At 44.5% G+C, this 18,582-nt stretch overlaps 1 protein-coding gene across 1 annotated transcript in view; it reads left to right on the top strand.

Moving 5' to 3' along the window:
- PTGIS (prostaglandin I2 synthase) overlaps positions 1-18,003 on the top strand; it is a 50,189-nt gene extending 32,186 nt beyond the window's left edge. The window contains exons 8-11 of the mRNA XM_056844880.1: positions 7,299-7,467; positions 12,772-12,953; positions 15,810-15,961; positions 17,825-18,003. Of these exons, the coding sequence (XP_056700858.1) occupies positions 7,299-7,467; positions 12,772-12,953; positions 15,810-15,961; positions 17,825-17,972 (651 nt within the window). The 3' untranslated portion in view covers positions 17,973-18,003. The remainder of the gene's footprint in view (positions 1-7,298; positions 7,468-12,771; positions 12,954-15,809; positions 15,962-17,824) is intronic.
- The last annotated feature ends 579 nt before the right edge of the window (positions 18,004-18,582 follow it).

Here is an 18,582-nt window from a genome sequence, read left to right as displayed (position 1 = left end):
GAAAACTAAACTCAACCCATTTGCTCCCCACATGAATAATTAAAAGCCAACGTGTGGGTACATTCCCTTCTTAAATGCCTGCACTTTAATTTTTTTAAAAAGCCACACACACCCGTCTTGAAAACTTGAAAGGAATACGGTCCTGTGGCCCCCACCCAAATGGCATGAATTATTCAAGCCCTGCACTCCACAGCTGGATTTAATGTACCGTAGGTGCACTTGCAAGCAACAGTGATGCTGTATTGCATTTCACTTAATCATCACAATTTGAAAAAGAAAAGCCTTGAGAAGCACACAGCGCTGATCCATCAAATGTTTCTTTTCCCCTTCGTTTGGCATGGAGTGCATCGGCCGTTCTCTAAAACAGCTCCGTCAGCTTGGGGTAGGGTTGCCAACTTCCAGGTACTAGCTGGAGATCTGCGATTACAACTGATGTCCAGCCGACAGAGATCAGTTCCCCTGGAGAAAATGGCTGCTCTGGCGATTGAACTCTATGGCATTGAAGTCCCTCTCATCCCCAAACCCCACCCTCCTCAGACTCTGCCCCAAAAACCTCCCGCCGGTGGCAGAGAGGGACCTGGCAACCCTATCTTGGGGTGGTGAATTCCACTAAAGCCAGCATTGGTTGGTTGTAACCAGAGCAGAAAGTTGTTCACATTTTTGTACAGTGAACCTCCCCAAGTCCGAAATGTATTTGTTGACTTCATAGAGATTAAGCAAATGCCTAGAGTGTCGTGGGTGCTGTGATGTCACTTCCAGGCTTTTTGCCGGAAGCCGTCACAAGGTTTGTGCCACTCTCCCTTCCCAGGGTTTGGCCCTGAAATGCTCCCAGAGATTGCCACTGGAGGACTGGCAACCCTATTCTTTTTTTTTTAATAAATATTTTTATTGGTTTTTAATAGTAAATGGGATACAGAAGGAAAAAAGGGTAATGGGGTGGGGAAAAGAAAAAAGAATATATACACATATAAGTAAATAAATACATGGATATTGTACAGCGTTAATATCTCTAGTAGTACTGCCCCTTTGTAAAGTGTCATAATACCTTACATTATTAGCTAATTAAGTTTGATCTCAAGTAAGAATCTGCTGCTGAGTCTCAAAAGGTTATATTTTTTTTGTTTTTTGTTTTTATGTATTCATAGAAGGGTTTCCATTTGTCACTATTTCGTTGTTGAGTATCTTTCTGTAATGTTTCAGTTAACTGTGCCATTGTTATGTACTCGTATGCTTTATCAATCCAAATCTCGATTTGTGGTATTCTATTTGTTTTCCATAGAGATGCTAAAACTACTCTTGCAGCTGTAATTAAGTATTTTAGCATATCTTGTTGATCCTTGTCAATGTTATCCGGAGTTTTACTCAGTAGATATAGTTTAGGATCATATTTTATGTTTTGGTCGATAATGCCTTCTATGTTCTTATGTATTTTCTTCCAATATTTCTGGACCGATTTACATGTCCACCAACAATGATAGAAAGTGCCTCTGACTTTGTGGCATTTCCAACATAAGCCAGATGTCGAGCTGTTCGTATTTTGAATATCACTCGGCGTCAGGTACTATCTATGTAGCATTTTCAACCAATTTTCATGAATCCCTTGGCATAAGGTGAATTTAAGGTTTCTGCGGAATAGCTGTTCCCACTCCTCGATTGTTATGACTTCATTCAAGTTTTCCATCCATTTAATTTGGCATGACTTTACTTGTTCATCTTCCGTGTCATATGTCACCAAGAGCTTATAGATTTTACCTAGAAAGTGTTGAGGTGTTTTGAGGCAACCCTATTCTGAACAGTTTGTGCAGACCCAGCACTCCTGTAAGTTACCAGCAGGCAAGTGAAGCGGTTTTCCTCTTACCCTCTCACATTTGCTAAGGGTTAGCAGCCTCTTAAAGAGGCAGTACACAACATTCACAAAGCCAGAGCTGGTGGAGGCAAGACAAGGAGCCCCTAAAACATGAGACTGTAGGTATCTTCTGGGCTTGTTTCAGCAACCTCTGGAACAGAAATGAGCCTTAAGTATTGGTGTAGGCCTGAAAATTGCTGCAAGCCCCACTTGGGGAGGAGTTAGGGTGCTAGCTGGAGATCTCCTGCTGTTACAACTGATCGCCAGCCGATAGAGATCAGTTCACCTGGAGAAAAATGGCCGCTTTGGCAGTTGGACTCTATGGCATTGAAGTCCCTCCCCTCCCCAAAACCTGTCGTCCTCAGGTTCCGCCCCAAAAATCTCCAGGTATTTTCCAACCTGGAGCTGGCAACCCCAGGAGGAGTGGACCACACTTAACCCTGGAATCTGGCACTTCTTCAGCACTTTGTAGTCTCTTGCCACTGCAGTTGGCATCTCAGGCAAGGTAGGGTACTGGCCAATTGAGAGGCAACTCTTTGATTGACTTAGGTGATTTGCACATCTGGTTCTTGAGTCCCTGGTGGACAGGGAGGTTCCTGCTCAGGAGCCCCTTATTTGCTGATCCAGAGACAAGGTTTCCAACAGTAATTCTTTCCGAATGATAAATGATTCACAGCAACATCCTGCAGAGCAAATCATAAGCATACACTCTGCTGAGCACATTACACAGTACAAATCACACGGGTTTTGGTAGCTCTAGATGGAGAGGAAGTTAAGGCGGAGAGGAACCCTACTGCGGAGAGTCTGAAAAAACTTGCATATCACTCAAGCCCTGCCGCTTTTTAATTCAACATGCAATCTATTCCTGGGAGCCCTTCCTCTTTACACCTCATGTCCCTTTGACCTATTTGGAAACAGATTCAAAAATAAAATTTAAAAAGCAGTCATGGCCACAGCCGGCGATGCAGGAGGAAATTGCCCCGTGTCATACTGTTCAATCCATGCCTGGAAGTCAACTCTGATGGTACAACTGTGATGTTAACGAATGATTCTGAAGGGAAGGCATGAAGTGCAACTACGGGGAAGAGAATAAAACAGTCTCACAGGGACTGTTTCTTCCCAGGCATGGTCGTTGGCTGAGAGAGAAGGCAGAGGGAGAGAAGATAGAGGGATTGATAGAAGGCGGGGAGAGAAGATGGGTTGCATGCCAAGAGATGAACAGTGTGTTGTGGGTGCAAAGGAGGAAGCATTAATTCCGCATATTGATTCAAGATGGCCAGCCAATTTTTTTTATTGCTGCCAATCTCTATTCCGTATAAAAATTTACCACTTGGAAATTAGATACCTACCAGTCTTTCCCTGCAGACTTCGATGATTCAGTGGCCCTTGTCTAAAAGTAAATATGCCTTGGAGGGAAGCAAGCCTACCTGAACATATAGCCATTGTTGCCCTAATACATAACATCATGTCATCTCTACAGGTCTTCCCCTAATTTCTCAGTTGTTTCATAGGATCCAGATATCCCCACCCAATGAAGCCCTTCTTTTTCAGGGGTGCCACCTTCGCTCAAACTCAGCTGCAGTATACTGGGAAACTCTGATCCTTTCTCCTAGCTAATCAGATCACTGATTCAGAGTGCTTTGTCAAATGCCTTTGCGCGTGTGTGCAAGCATGCGCGTGCGTGCGTGCGCAAAAAAGCTTTTTTTCCAACTCAGCCTAGCCTGTAAAATGGCCCTATACTTTGATACACCTGACCTGGCCACCTGGAAATATGCCCCAGTAACATTGAGACAAGGCTACCTTTTCCCTAGCTGATCCTTTTTCCTAGCTAACCAGATCACTGTGATTCAGAGTGCTTTGTCGAACTCCTTTGTGTGTGTGTGTGTGTGTGTGTGTGTGTGTACACAAATGCATGCATGCACAAAAAATCTTTTTTCCAACTCCGCCTAGCCTGTAAAATGGCCCCATACCTTGATACACCTTGACCTGGCCACCGGGATCCATGCCCCAGTAACATTGAGACAAGACTACCATAATGCATTGTACGTTGGGCCCCCCATCAAAATCAACTTGGAAGCTTGAACTGGTTCAGATGCCGCAGCCTATTAGTGGGAGCTAGACAGAGCATGCATATTACTCCCATTCTGCATACCCCCGGTTGGTTGCCCATTTGTTACCAAGCTCAGTTTAAGTTGTTGGCTATCACATATAAAGCCCTTCATGGTCTTGGCCCCTCTTATTTACAAGACCGCCTCTCTCCCTATGCTCCACTGTGACAACTCCGCTCCTGTCAGCAGGGGTTTCTGCAGGTGCCAACCTGCAGATGAGCCAAATCGACAACTACATGTATATGTGCTTTCTCCGTTGGGGCTCCCGCCTTGTGGAAGGGCCTGCCCGAGGAGGTCAGGGAAGCTTCCACTCTCCTGGCCTTCCGCAAACTACGGTATGCAAAACTGAACGATTCAAGAGGGCTTTTCTGCGCAGGTAACAAGGCTGCACAGTGCAAAATGGTTTCACAAATTTACTTGGATAAGTGATTGGGACTTGTGGTCTTTACTGCTGTGTATAATGTATTGTACGTAGAATCCTATTGTGTAATTTCTGTACCACTTGATATGTCAAAATAATACTTACACTAGGCTTCTGTTTCTTTCTGGTGGTTCCAGTCCAGACTTCTAATATCCTAATGCATTAGTTATTGTATGTCCCATTTTGTTGATTGTACTGCCTTGCTATGTGTAATCCACCTTGAGTCCATGTGAGAAAGGCGAACTATAAATAATGTAAATAAATAAATATCACCACCGCTACCAACATCAGAAGAAGAAGAAGAAAAAGAGTTGGGTTTTATATGCCGACTTTCTCTACCACTTAAGGGAGAATCAAACTGGCTTACAATCACCTTCCCTTCCCCTGCCCACAAAAGACACCCTGTGAGGTAGGTGGGGCTGAGAGAGCTCTAACAGAGCTGTGACTAGCCCAAGGTCACCCAGCTGGCTTCATGTGTAGGAGTGGGGAAACCAACCCGGTTCACCAGATTAGCATCCACCACTCATGTGGAGGAGTGGGGAATAACACCCTGTTCTCCAGATCAGAGCTTCTTAAACTGTGGGTCGCAACCCTATATAGGGTCACATAACTGAATTTGGGGGTCGGGAAAATTTGGCAACAGTATAAATTTATTTATGATTTATTATCAGTAAATGTTTGATTTATATAAAGGTAAGGTAAAGGTCCCCTGTGCAAGCACCGGGTCATTCCTGACCCGTGGGGTAACGTCACATCCTGACGTTTCCAAGGCAGACTTTTGTTTACAGGGAGGTTTGCCAGTGCCTTCCCCAGTCGTCTTCCCTTTACCCCCAGCAAGCTGGGTACTCATTTTACCGACCTCGGAAGGATGGAAGGCTGAATCAACCTTGAGCCGGCTACCTGAAACCAACTTCCGTTGGGATCGAACTCAGGTCGTGAGCAGAGCTTTTGACTGCAGTACTGCAGCTTACCACTCTGCGCCACGGGGCTCTTTTATATACCTATGTACCTGGGGTCGCGTAAAAATTTCTTGGGCGAAATGGTGTCGCAAGTGGAAAAAGTTTAAGAAGCCCTGCTCCAGATCAGAGTCCACTGCTCCAAACCACTGCTCTTAACCACCACACCATGCTGGCTGCAACTCATCTTTCTTTTAAATCATACCTGCTTCCAAAGAGTCCACATCAGCATACGTGAGTCTCTTATCAGTGTTACCTTTACAATGACCCTGTGAAGTAGGGTAGAGTGAAAGAACAAGTTACTGGCCGAGGTCCGCCATGAATTTCAAGGCAGAATGGGGATCTGAACTTCTCCCAAATCCTAGTCTGGCTCTCTGACTGCTACCTTCCATGCTAGTTCATTTTGGAGAATCTTACTGAAGTGCATAGAGGCCAAGAGAAACAGACTACATTTCCCCCTCTGTATGAGTAGAAGGTGGTATGATAGTGGTATGGTTTCCTGTGGTTTCCTCGGCTGTTTCTTTTGCCCCACTGTCCTTCCTAGTCATACAGATTTTATGAAAACACTCCAAAAAATCTGTCAAAACCTGTGAACTGAAGTAATAGTAGGATGAACGCGCAGATTAGAAGTATGTATGACAATGCTTTTGTTTCAGCTCATATAAACTTTATATTTTTGCTTTCATTATTTTGTTCATATCCATACTGGGGTTTTTTGGGGTTTTTTTACATTTATTCATTTTTCTCTATTTCCCCCTCTTTTGTGCACTTACTGTCCAGACCAGGCAGAGTTGAGTGCTGGCCAGGCAGCAGAACAGCTGAGAATCTCTCTCCTCTTCTCTCCCCCTCCTGTTTCCCAATGCTTTGGATGCTCTTTCTGGTTATTTATGACCATCGCCATGGTGATACATTTATTGGGATGCACTGAGGTACCATGACAGTGATGCATCTGAAGAGCGTTTGAGGCACTGGGGCAGGTGCTAGAGAAGGAAGGGGGGAGAAAGAGGGATTGTCGTCCACACTGGCCCCTGCCTGGTTGGGCCAAGTCAGCAACAGCCATGGCCAAGGCCCCCAGCATCAGTACCAGCCTGATCCATGCAGTAAACGGTAGGGAAGAAGGAATAAATGCTTGTCGGTTATAATTAGGTTTGCCAGCTCCAGGTTGGGAAATACCTGGAGATTTTGGGGGCGAAGCCTGAGAAGGGCAGGGTTTGGAGAGGGGAGGGACTTCAAGGCCGTAGTCCAATTGCCAAAGCAGCCATTTTCTCCAGGTGAACTGATCTCTGTCGGCTGGACATCAGTTGTAATGGAAGATCTCCAGCCACCACCTGGAGGTTGGCAACCCTAGGTATAACCCCTTCTTTCTCTTTGATCTCCACGAACTCTAAACCAGGCATCCAGGTACCAGAACAACCAAGATTCAAATATCAACTAATATTAACAGATAGAATTCATTTTTAATTTGGTTAATGATAGTAGCAAAATGGCTTTATTGTTTCATTGTGTAATGCCTCTGCCATACCATTTTCCGTTCTCTGAAAAATTACAGTCTATTTCCACTCAGAGCATTTAATTTTCTGTTGCAGCTTTGGGGTTCAGATGCCTGTCTTAATTCATAGTACTTGACCAGTTCTTTTTGCTATCATCTTTCTGACAAAAGAACTCTTTGATCCTTCAGGTTTCTGAGCCAAGTGTTTCGTTCTGGGAATACGGTCATTAATAATGCACAAGCGCTTGAAAGATGTTTATCAGCTTTTTACAGTCATCTTTCAAGAACCCGTTCTGTGTTAATTTTGTGAACTGCCAACTCAAACCTTTCACATTAGGATGAAATAGGTGTTCTTTTCTAATGAAAATGATATTTATACTGATGTGCTTTGCTTTGGTGTGATGTAGTGGGTGTTGTTAGTAGTACATGGGTCTTTAAAAAAAATGCTGATTTCCTGTTTTGGTATTCTTATTTTTAGAGCAATGCAGGACCTGCTGTTTTTTGGCTTCTCCTTTTTCTTTTAAAACATCCCTCCGCCAGGGCAGCAATTCAAGGTGAAGTGGAGGGAATATTTAGAACCAGAAGACAAACAATGGGGCAAATGCAGATGACCAGCCAAGAGATTCTGGACAACACCCCAATTTTTGGTTAGTAATCTCTTCTTCAGAGCTAGCTTTGGGCCACTTGGTGTGTCTGGCAAGATACTTCAGTGTCTCCTGAATCCCATTACTGAATCCTGAAAGTCTTCTTCATCCATCATGCCGGCTTCTTTGGAATCTTCCCAAACTTTATGCTTGTCCCCAAGAACACTGGATTTCCCCAGTACACACAAACATAATTTCTATGGAAACAGCCTTTCTTTTCTCATCTAACTTGCAGGAATATCTGTCTCTGTGTACTCCCCCCCTTCTCACTAACATTTCTTGATGCTTATGGGCCTGTGTGTGGGAGGGGCTGTGGCTCAGTGGTAAAGCATCTGCTTGGCATGCAGAGGGTCCCAGGTTCAATTCCTGTCATCTCAAGCTAAAGGGACTAGGCAAGTAGGTGATGTGAAAGACCCCTGCCTGAGACCCTGGAGAGCCGCTGCCAGTCTGAGTAGACAATACTGACTTTGATGGACCGTGGGTCTGATTCAGTATAAGACAGCTTCATGTGTTCATTATGTGCTCATCCCATGAAGAAATTATGTGGGGCTTGCTTGTGTGCACAACCCTGGAAAACAGAAAGAGAAAGGAAACTCTAGTTATGGCAGCTAAGCCCTGATTAGTGTTTGTATAGGAGGCCTCCAAGGAATACCAGGCTTGCTATGCAGAGGCAGGCAATGGCAAACCGCTTCTGAATGTCTCTTGCCTTGAAAACACTACTGGGTTGCCATAAATAGGCTGAGACTTGATGGCACTTTCCACCACCAATTAAATTGTAAAATTCACTTCCCGTGGACACAGAGATGGCTATGAGCAGAAATAGCTTTAAAAAGGGATTAGATAGAGTTGTGGATGAGAGATCCATCAGTGGCTGCAAGACAAGTATCTAAAGGGAATCTCCACATCTGGGGCTGCAGTAGCCATGATGATTAAAGGGAACTTCCCCATCCAGAGGCAGTCGACCTCTCTGGATACCAGTATTGGGCAGCAGCAGCAGGAAAATGCCTTGGCCTCTGAGCCCTGTTTTTGACCCTCCAGAGAAACTGGTTGGTTGTGTGAAACACGATGCTGAACTAGATGAAACACTGGTCTGATGCAGCAGGGCTCTTCTTATATGGGACAGGGTACGTAACTCCCATGTTTCACTTTGTGTGCCCTGTGTCTGTCAGGCCATAAACCACTAAGGAGCTGAGCAAGGCTTGGAGGAGGCTGACTGTGAACTGGAGACATCCAGCAGGTGACACGTCTTGGGTATCTATCTCCCAGATATGCTTGGTATTGCTTCAATATTGCCCAAGGCCCACTTTAGCTCCTAAGTAATGATGAGGGCCAGCTGTGTGTTCAGTCCAATATCTAGCTTGAAGTTCTGCAGTCTAGCATTCACTGAGTGACCTGCAGGTGTGGACTATTTTTTCAGCCAGGAGAGTAGAGAGGAATTAGTGGAGCTTTGCATCTGAGGGGCAAACTACACGCTACATTCACCAGAGCTGACTCACTCTCCCTGCAGCTACAGCAGCTCCAAAATTGGGCAGATAACTTCCCTGGGACCATTTCGGTTGAGGAATAGTGTGTGTGGGGGGGGGGGTAGGGTTGCCAGGTCCCTCTTCGCCACCAGTGGGAGATTTTTGGGCGGAGCCTGAGGAGGGCAGGGTTTGGGGAGGGGAGGGACTTCAATGCCATAGAGTTCAATTTCCAAAGCGGCCATTTTTCTCCAGCTGATCTGATCTCTATCGGCTGGAGATCAGTTGAATTAGCAGGAGATCTCCTGCTACTACCTGGCAGTTGGCAACCCTAGGGGGGGGACACATGAGGACCTTTTCCCCCCATGCCATAACTCCAAGCCAAATCCGCCCCTTAAAGACTTTTAAAGTTCCATTCATAGCAGCTGCAGGGAAAGTTAGTCGGGTCTCTGGATTCCTCGTCGTGAAATGTAAAGGGTGATTTGGCCATGAGCCTTGAGAATAGAAGTGAGCATTAAGTCTTCCTACTTTGGATGTCCTATTGGTGTTTTCAGGCAGGTTTAGGGAATGCTGACCAGTAGTGGTTAAGAGCAGCGGACCCTAATCTGGAGAGCCAGGTTTGATTCCCCACTCCTCCACATGAAGCCTGCTGGGTGGCTTTGGGGCCGTCACAGTTCTCTCCAAACTCTCTCAGCCCCACCTACCTCACAAGAAGCCTGTTAAGTGGAGAGAAAGGGCCTGCAGTTGTAAGCCACTTCAAGCATCAAGGTAGAAAAACAGCAGGGTATTAAAACCTTATCTTCTTCTTCATCCCCCACCCCACCGTATTTTCTTCAGTGTCTTCAGTTCTAATGCCTTTGCTTCATCTGACGTTGCAGTGTCATGCCAATGTAAATTGTTGTTGAATTTTTCCTGCAGTGTTTATGCAAATGTGTGATGCATTGTTGACCTACAGCATAGTAAGAGAAAGAGGAATGTTTGCAGATGAAGATTCTGGACAGTGTAGGAAACCAACCACAGCGTACAGAATCATTAAAAACAAGTTGCATGAGTGACCCATTCACACTGAAACATATTTATTTGAATACACGCACATGAGTTTGCAAACAGTGGAGGAAGGCCTGAATTGTTAACAAATACAGTATTTTAAAAGGATTAAAAAGCTTTAAAATCCTTATTTTAATCATATCTCTCATTCTCTACCATTATAGATAAAAGTAAAGGTCCTCTGTGCAAGCACCGGGTCATTCCTGACCCATGGGGTGACGTCACATCCCGACATTTACCAGGCAGACTTTTGTTTACAGGGTGGTTTGCCAGTGCCTTCCCCAGTCATCTCCCCTTTACCCCCAGCAAGCTGGGTACTCATTTTACCGACCTCGGAAGGATGGAAGGCTGAGTCCACCTTGAGCCAGCTACCTGAAACCAACTTCCGTTGGGATTGAACTCAGGTTGTGAGCAGAGCTTGGACTGCAGTACTGCAGCTTACCACTCTGTGCCACGGGGCTCCTTTCTCTACCGTTAGTCCAATGTTATATGTCTAGAAAGAGAGGCATGACTTACTTTTTTAAAAAAAATTACATCTTGCCTTTTGGTATAGTGTACCCCCCCAGTGACTTACAGCACATCAAATGTTTTTTTTTATTGTTTCTTTTTATACAAATTTCAAATATATATTTCTTATTCTACATACATTGTTTGTATAACGTACTTTTCTCATTCCCTTTCATCCCTCCCATCCCCCTCCCTAGCCCCATAGCATATCAAATGTTAACCCCCCCATAAAACAGTAAAAAGAACCATCATTAAATAAACACAACAGCTTGCCAACACCAGGATTTGAACTCAGTACTTCAAAGGACCTCATTTTCACTAAGCTGCGTCATTATTTGAAGTTGTTGCTTCTTGTTCCCAAGTCAATACCTTATGCATCTGCATGGCAGCTTCATTGTTTCCAGTCAAGTTTCCTGTTGTTGTTTTTAAAAATTCTCATTAAATCTGCTCCAAGCTGCTATTGAAATTGGGTTGATTTGTTCTTGCAGTAGCACTTTTTCAGACTGTTATTTCTGCTACATATCTGCTTATGCCAAGAGCTTTTACAGCTTCTAGAAAAGACATCCAGTAAACAGGTTAACATCAAGAACTTCAATGGAGGCTTTAACCACACATGAATAGCAGAGCTGCAAGGAACTTAAGAAATTAGCAGCACCACCCTAAACACCCTTCTAAATTTGTTAAAGGCAATGGGATTAGAAGGATGTAAGCCTGTTTAGGATTTCACTGTAGGACAGTCAGTGTGGAGATTTGAATTCATGTCTCCTTGGTCTCCAACAACCTAACCACTATACCACCATGGCTGTCTACATAGGTAGTATAAATCTCTCTTACCATTCCCACTACCTTGTAATAAATGAAGTTATGACCATTCTATACTAAATGTGAGGGCTGGATCTACATTTTTTTTGGAAGGGGGCAAAATTACAAAATGGTGCCCCATATATTATATACATTTTTTAGATAAAGGTTCCTGTAATTCCCCCACTGCTGCTGCCACCTCCCACCATTCTACAGGGGCTCTTTTAGTTGGTTTATAAAATCAGCAATTGAATAGTATTGTTATTAGTACAACCTGATTTCAGCTTGCAAGACCTGAGCAAGGCTGTTATTGCTAGGACATTTTGGAGGCCGTCAAATCATAGGGTGCCCTGACCTGAATAGCTCCAGGCTAGCCAGATCTCATCAGACCTCAGAAGCTAAGCAAGTATTTGGATCGGCCACCTCTAAGGAATACCAGGGTCGTGACATGGAGGCAGGCAGCGGCAAACCACCTCTGAATGTCTCTTGCCTTGAAAACCCTACTGGGTCGCCATAAGGTGGCTGTGACTTGACAGCACTTTGCACACACACGTCAGAAGCGACTTGGCGGCACTTAGCGCACACACGCACAACCTGATAGATGCATGATTATACAGATACAACAATATTCAACTGCTGATTAGAAAACCAAAGACCTCTCCCACACCTTCCCAGAACAGGAGAAAGAAAATTGGCCAGTGGAATTTGAAAATGCAGCCATGTGGCTTGGTGGAAAATTCAGCACCACAGCAAAGCAGGCTTGGCAAAGATCAGAGAAAAGCCGAGGGGAACTCCAGGAATACACCACAATGCTGTGGGGAGGCAGGGGGAAAATACACTTCCCAAAACCTCAACCCCAAAGCAAATTGTAAAAAGTCTAACACACCTTCTCCCCCCCCCCCCACTCCTTCCACCTCTTTCTACTGCCTCTCCTTTCTAAAAGTGCCACTTTTGCTCATACAGTTTCCAAAGGTGCCGGGTTTGGATCCTGATCTCAAGCCAATGCAGGGACCTCGAAGTTCTGTACAAATGGGCACTTCCTGGTGCACAATGAGGGAGGAAGGGTGGGATCTGAGGGTGGAGGCATTTTTGCACCCCCTGCTTCTTCTCCCCTCCTTTCTCTCTGCTTTAGATGTTTTTATTGTTCTGATGTTTTTATTGTTTGCTGCCTTGGGGACCCTTAGTTGGGTGAAGGGGCAGCTTAAAAGTATCTGAAATGAGTAACATAAAGAAGAATCAGGCCCTGAAAGAAAAGAGATTGTCAGACTTCACCTTTCTTTTATTTTGCCAATTGTTTAGTTTTTGAGGGAAAGTTAAAGACCTGGAGCTTTCTGAAGGAATTTCGAAGCCATGACGTGGTGGTGTTTTGTTTAGCAGTTTGTACTGTTGGAAATTGATCAGTCCTCTATGGAACGACAGCCACCCACACCGTTTTCTGCTGCATCTTTATTGGACACAATAATTCTCCTCCTTGGTTCTCTTGTTTGTACAGACAGCTTATTGAATGAAACGCTGCGTTTGACAGCGGCTCCTTTCATCAGCCGAGAAGTCCTTCAAGACATGCCTCTGAGATTGGCAAGCGGCAGAGACTACAGCCTGAGAAAGGGAGATAGACTTTGCCTCTTTCCTTTCATAAGCCCTCAGATGGACTCTGAAATCTATGAGGAACCAGAGGTAACTTGCGCCATTCTGAATCATGCTCTTTGTGACAGCCTCCTCTGCAGATTCCTTTCACGGTGTAGCTTATCTATACCTACGGAACCGAGAATGCAACAATGCAGTGTGCAGCCACCTTGAACCTCCTGCATAATTACATTCTGGCAAATTGAAACACAATAAAATTGGCACGAACTACGCATCAAAAGAAAAGTTCCACTCAGGGCAGGATTGCGCACCTTCCAGGAGTCGTCGCGTACATTATGCTACTTGCGTACAATTTGGAGCCCGCTGCAGAATTCGAGCTTCCTACAAATTGCAGCTTGCTCTAAAAAAAGACGAAAACCCTTCTAGTCCCTAAGAGTATGAAGACAGATTAATATGTTTATGAAATCTCAGGGAGATGGAGAAGGGCAAGAATTTCCAGTGGTAATTGGAGAATGTTTGGGTGCCACTAAGAGTGCTGTGTTCAGCCCATTCCAAGACTAGCAGAACCAAAATAAATTATGGAAAGGGTGAGAGATTCAAAACAGATAAAAGGAAGTATTTCTTCACCCAACGCCATCGTTAAATTGTGGAACTCCCTGTCCCAGGATGTGGTGATGGCTGCCAACTCGGAAGCTTTAAGAGGGGAGTGGACATGTTCATGGAGGAGAGGGGTATCCCATGGCTACTAGTCAAAATGAATACTAGTCATGATGCATACTATTCTCTCTAGTATCAGAGGAGCAGGCCCATTGTATTAGGTGCTGTGGAACACAGGCAGGATGGTGCTGCTGCAGTTGTCTTGTTTGTGGGCTTCCTAGAAGCACCTGGTTGGCCACTGTGTGAACAGACTGCTGGACTTGATGGACCTTGGTCTGATCCAGCATGGCCTTTCTTATGTTCTTATGGAGGATAGAGCTGTCCATGTCAAAATGAATACTAGTCATGATGCATACCTATTCTCTACAGTATCAGAGGAGCATGCCCATTTAGGTGCTGTGAAACACAGGCAGGATGCTAGTCATGATGCATACTTATTCTCTCCAGGATCAGAGGAGCATGCCTATTATATTAGATTCTTTGGAACACAGGCAGGATGGTGCTGCTGCAGTCGTCTTGTTTGTGGGCTTCCTAGAGGCCACTGCGTGAACAGACTGCTGGACTTGATGGGCCTTCGTCTGATTCAGCATGGCCTTTCAAATGTAAATTTGAGCGCTTTCTATATAAAGATGATGAATAACAACAATCCAAGTACTGGCATAGGTGCAGACACAAAAAGTGGAGTGGGACAGAACTCTCTCTGCAGTCCAGATTTTGGTGGTATCTGCAGGGTCGGTGCCAGTCATTTTTGCGCCCTAGGCAAGGCTAACTACTTGTGCCCCCTCCATTGCTAACCAATTTTCAAAAATTGTACTGTACTGTATGTACAGTATTGTATGTACATTTCAAACATTGCAGATGTGGCTGTGTGGGTGTATACCCACACACACCATTAAATTCTGTATCTGAATCACAAAGGGCTGCTTTTCATATGTATAAAGATTACTCTGTATCCTGACCACTAAATTGACAAAACCCTTGACAATCCTTGTATCAGGCAATGCAAAAGGTTTACCTATGAAGTTAGATCAGAAATAGCTTGGTTGCCCATGTATGACAAATCGGTCATGTGCAAACCACACTGAGGAAGATTATGTGCTCTCAAGCATGGCTCTTACAAGCCCTTCCAGAAGCAAAAATAGCAATTCTCTGGATATGTATTTAAGACCTAAAAATGGAACTGGGTAAACAGTAGTGAGTGAGAACCAGCACTGATTTATTAGGATGAATGGAATTCCTCCTTGCCTGTTACTGTGACAACCTAATGCATTTTTTTTAAATATAGCTCAGTGACTTCCTCTCCTCTGAGTTTCAACTCTGCTCCCCTATCAGTTTTCTCTTTGTTAACAGAGAAACAAAATGGGTTTGCTTCCTCTTACGCACAGCCTCCCAGAGCCCGTTATGGAAGAAACTATGCTGGCATCTGAGTCACGCAAGTCTTAATACATTATTGTTCTTAAAGTTACCCGATGCCCCCTTGCATCCCAGGAAACTAGGAAATTCTCATGTTCCTTTTTTCTGGGGCAGGAAGAGAAACTCAACGTAAGCTAGCTTCAGAGGGTAGCCAGGTAGGTCTGTAGTAGAAGATCTAGATTCGAGTCTAGTAGCATCTGACGAAGGGAACTTTGACTCTCTAAAGCTTATGCCCCGAAAATCTTGTTGGCCTGTTGAGGCTTCTGTACTTGAATCTAGCTCTTCAAAGCAAGCTACAATATCTCTGTGAGGTAGGTTAGGATGAGAGAGGGTGACTGACCCAAGGTCACCCAGCAAGCTTCCATGTCAGGGTGTGGATTTAAATGTGGGTCTGCCAGATCATAGGCCAGCACTCTAACCATTATACTGCATTGCCGCTCAACTTCTAACCTATGTCTCGCTTGAGTTAAAACTTCACATTGCAGGAATGGTTGCCTCACTGTGTACTTCTCAATGTGGAATAGTAAAATTGTTAAATAGTTAAATTGTGGAACTTCTTGCCCCAGGATGTGGTGATGGCTGCCGACTTGGAAGGCTTTAAGAGGGGAGTGGACATGTTCATGGAGGAGAGGGCTATTTGTGGCTACTAGTAAAAATGGATACTAGTCATGGTGCATACCTATTCTCTCCAGGATCAGAGGAGCATGCCTAATGTATTGGATGCTGTGGGACACAGGCAGGATAACGCTGCTGCAGTGGTTTTGTTTGTGGGCTTCCTAGAGGCACCTGGTTGGCCACTGTGTGATCAGACTGCTGGACTTGATGGGCCTTGGTCTGATCCAGCAGGGCTTTTCTTATGTTTCTTATTTTTTTCAGAAATTCAAATATGACAGATTCCTCAATTCAGATGGTACAGAAAAAACAGATTTCTATAAAGAAGGGGAGAAGCTCAAGTATTACAACATGCCCTGGGGTGCTGGAATAAACGTCTGTATCGGAAAGTTCTATGCAGTCAATAGCATCAAACAGTAAGTGGATGTCAGTCATTGACAAACTGCTTGCCTCTTTGCTCCAGTAATAGATCCAGAGAATCCAGCCTCGGGTTATCTCAGAAATCAAATCCCTCTCATAAACAACACAAAATTTCAAAAAATGTTTTTCCGGTTCCATTTTAATCGTTTATGTGTGTGAATAAGGACATAATCCATTGTTAAAATGGTTGAAGTCTCTATTTTTACAAAAAAAATCCATATTGATGTTTAATGAACTGCCTGTCTAGTCCTGTAGATCGGATCTGCACCACCCATGCATAGCTCTTAACTTCGGGTTTCTCTCCCCATGCCCATTTTGGCTTCTCCCTTCCCCGTGTCTGTCCCCCCCCCATCCAACCCCTTCCCTCAAAGCAAAGCACAAAAGAGGGAGTTAAACCGTCATGAAATGTGCAGGAAGACACTGAAGAACGCTGCAAAGATTGGAAGGCAGCTCCCAGCAGAGAGCTGTTGAAGAAAGGTGGGGAGGAATACCCAGCAAAAGCACCCAGTCCCTTTAAGAGCTGACCCGCCCCCTCCAAGTAAAGTGCAACAAGGCTGTGTTTTCAGGGGGAGGGACCCAGAAGCTCCCTGATTAGCTGTGTGTGTGTACAGTGCCATCAAGTCGCAGCTGACTTATGGCGACCCCTTATGGGGTTTTCAAGGCAAGAGACTAACAGGTGGTTTGCCAGTGCCTTCCTCTGCACAGCAACCCTGGTATTCCTTGGTGGTCTCCCATCCAAATACTAACCAGGGCTGACCCTGCTTAGCTTCTGAGATCTGACGAGATCAGGCTAGCCTGGGCCATCCAGGTCAGGGCTAATTCACTAGGGATGCCTAATTAATCACTTTTTTTTCCAATGAAGAAAGATTTATTCCCTAAGAGAAAGATTGTCTCCATTGGAGGAAAATTTGGTGAAAGGGATTACAGAGGGGTAGATGTGTTAGTGTGTTGTAGCAAAATTAAACCAGAGTTCCATGGCACTGTCAAGATTGTGTGTGTGTGTGTGTGTGTGTGTGTGTGTGTGTGTGTGAGAGAGAGAGAGAGAGAGAGAGAGAGAGAGAGAGAGAGAGAGAGAGAGAGAGAGAGAGAGAGAGAGAGAATCTGTCTAATCCCCTTTTAAAGGCTTGTGGCTATCACTATGTCCATTGGCAGGGAATTCCACAGTTTTATTACTGGTTAAGAGAAGAAGTACTTCCTTTGGTCCGTCCTGAATCTTTTGCCTCCAAGAATCTCATATTTTGAGATAGACAAGAAGTCATCTCTGTCCACTTTCTCCATGGAATCCTTCTCACTGACAATTCTCAGGGAAATACAGGTAACCCTCTTTCCAAGTGATTGCACACCAGACGGGATTACATTCTTACCTAGTATGTGGTCATTTGCATTGGGTGAATATTTACCAGGTAGTAATAAACTTATTCCACCTGGTAAGCAACCACATGGTAAGAGGATCATCTGTAACATCCTGCCAACCATTCAGGATAATTTCAATGTACCAGTCAACAGTAGACCAAGGCTGCAGTCAGATGTACCTTTATAAGAGGGGTGTTTCTATACAAATTCATTGTTTTCAATGGGATTTAGCCTGCAGTCCTGTCCGTACTTACATAACAGCAAACCCCACAGCATAAACAGGGTTGCTCATGAGTAAACATGCTTCGGATCCGGCTGCAGCTCATGATTAACTTAATAATTGGCTCTGTGGTGCCAAGCAGCATTCTAGGTCCACAGTTCCAGTCTAGTTCTTTGTATCTTTCTACCTATTTAATGGTAAAAAGCTAACTGCTTTATATGAAGGTGCAGAAATTGTACAAAGCGAACGTCTTCAACACTGACCTAATTACTTTTTATCATTTCAGGTGTGTTTTCCTTCTCTTAAGCCATTTTGATTTGGAGCTGAAAGATCCTGACACAAAGATCCCGGACTTCGACACGGAAAGATACGGTTTTGGAATGCTACAGCCAGAAAATGATGTCATGGTTCGATACAAACTGAAGGATCAGTGAACGGATGCCCTCATTTCTCTCATAACTGTCATTTTTGGTATTACTTCACATTTTGCAGGAAAACACATGCTGCTTGGTTTCAGCTGTAATAGGTTATATGTAAGGGTAGCGAAGGGAAGGTCTAAATGATCCAGCTACAGGGGAGGAGAGTTTTAAGTTGATTTGTGACCTAGCTGTAAAGCATTTGTGTGCAAAAGTTGACCAGATGATTTTTATCCTTGTACTGCAAACTAATCTTCTTGGACATTTGCAGTGGTGTTTGTGTCCATGGGGGGAGGGGGTTAGCCAAGAGCTTTTTTTTTATTTAAAAAAGGAGCCAGTACTCATATATATATAGTTGCACTGATTTCTACCAATTCGCTTCTCCCTGTGCAAATCCCCAGTAGGCTGTTTCTGAGGGACCAGTGTGCCTTTCTCTGGCTGAATGGGCTGGTGCATGAGAATCAGAACTTGGGAGAGCCCCCCCACCCAAAAGGTGACTGTACTCAGTACAGGTGAGTACTGTCACACACAAAAAGCCCTGGTTTAGCACATAAACAGTTCATCATGTGGTAGAATCCACCCCATGAAACCATTTAAAACCACATGGCCGGTAAACAGGCCCTAAAGT

The sequence above is a fragment of the Euleptes europaea genome, chromosome 2 (assembly GCF_029931775.1).
Source record: "Euleptes europaea isolate rEulEur1 chromosome 2, rEulEur1.hap1, whole genome shotgun sequence".
In the NCBI taxonomy this organism is placed as follows: Eukaryota; Metazoa; Chordata; class Lepidosauria; order Squamata; family Sphaerodactylidae; genus Euleptes; species Euleptes europaea.
The sequence above is the reverse complement of the archived record's forward strand: the minus strand, read 5'-3'. Positions and strand labels throughout refer to the sequence as shown.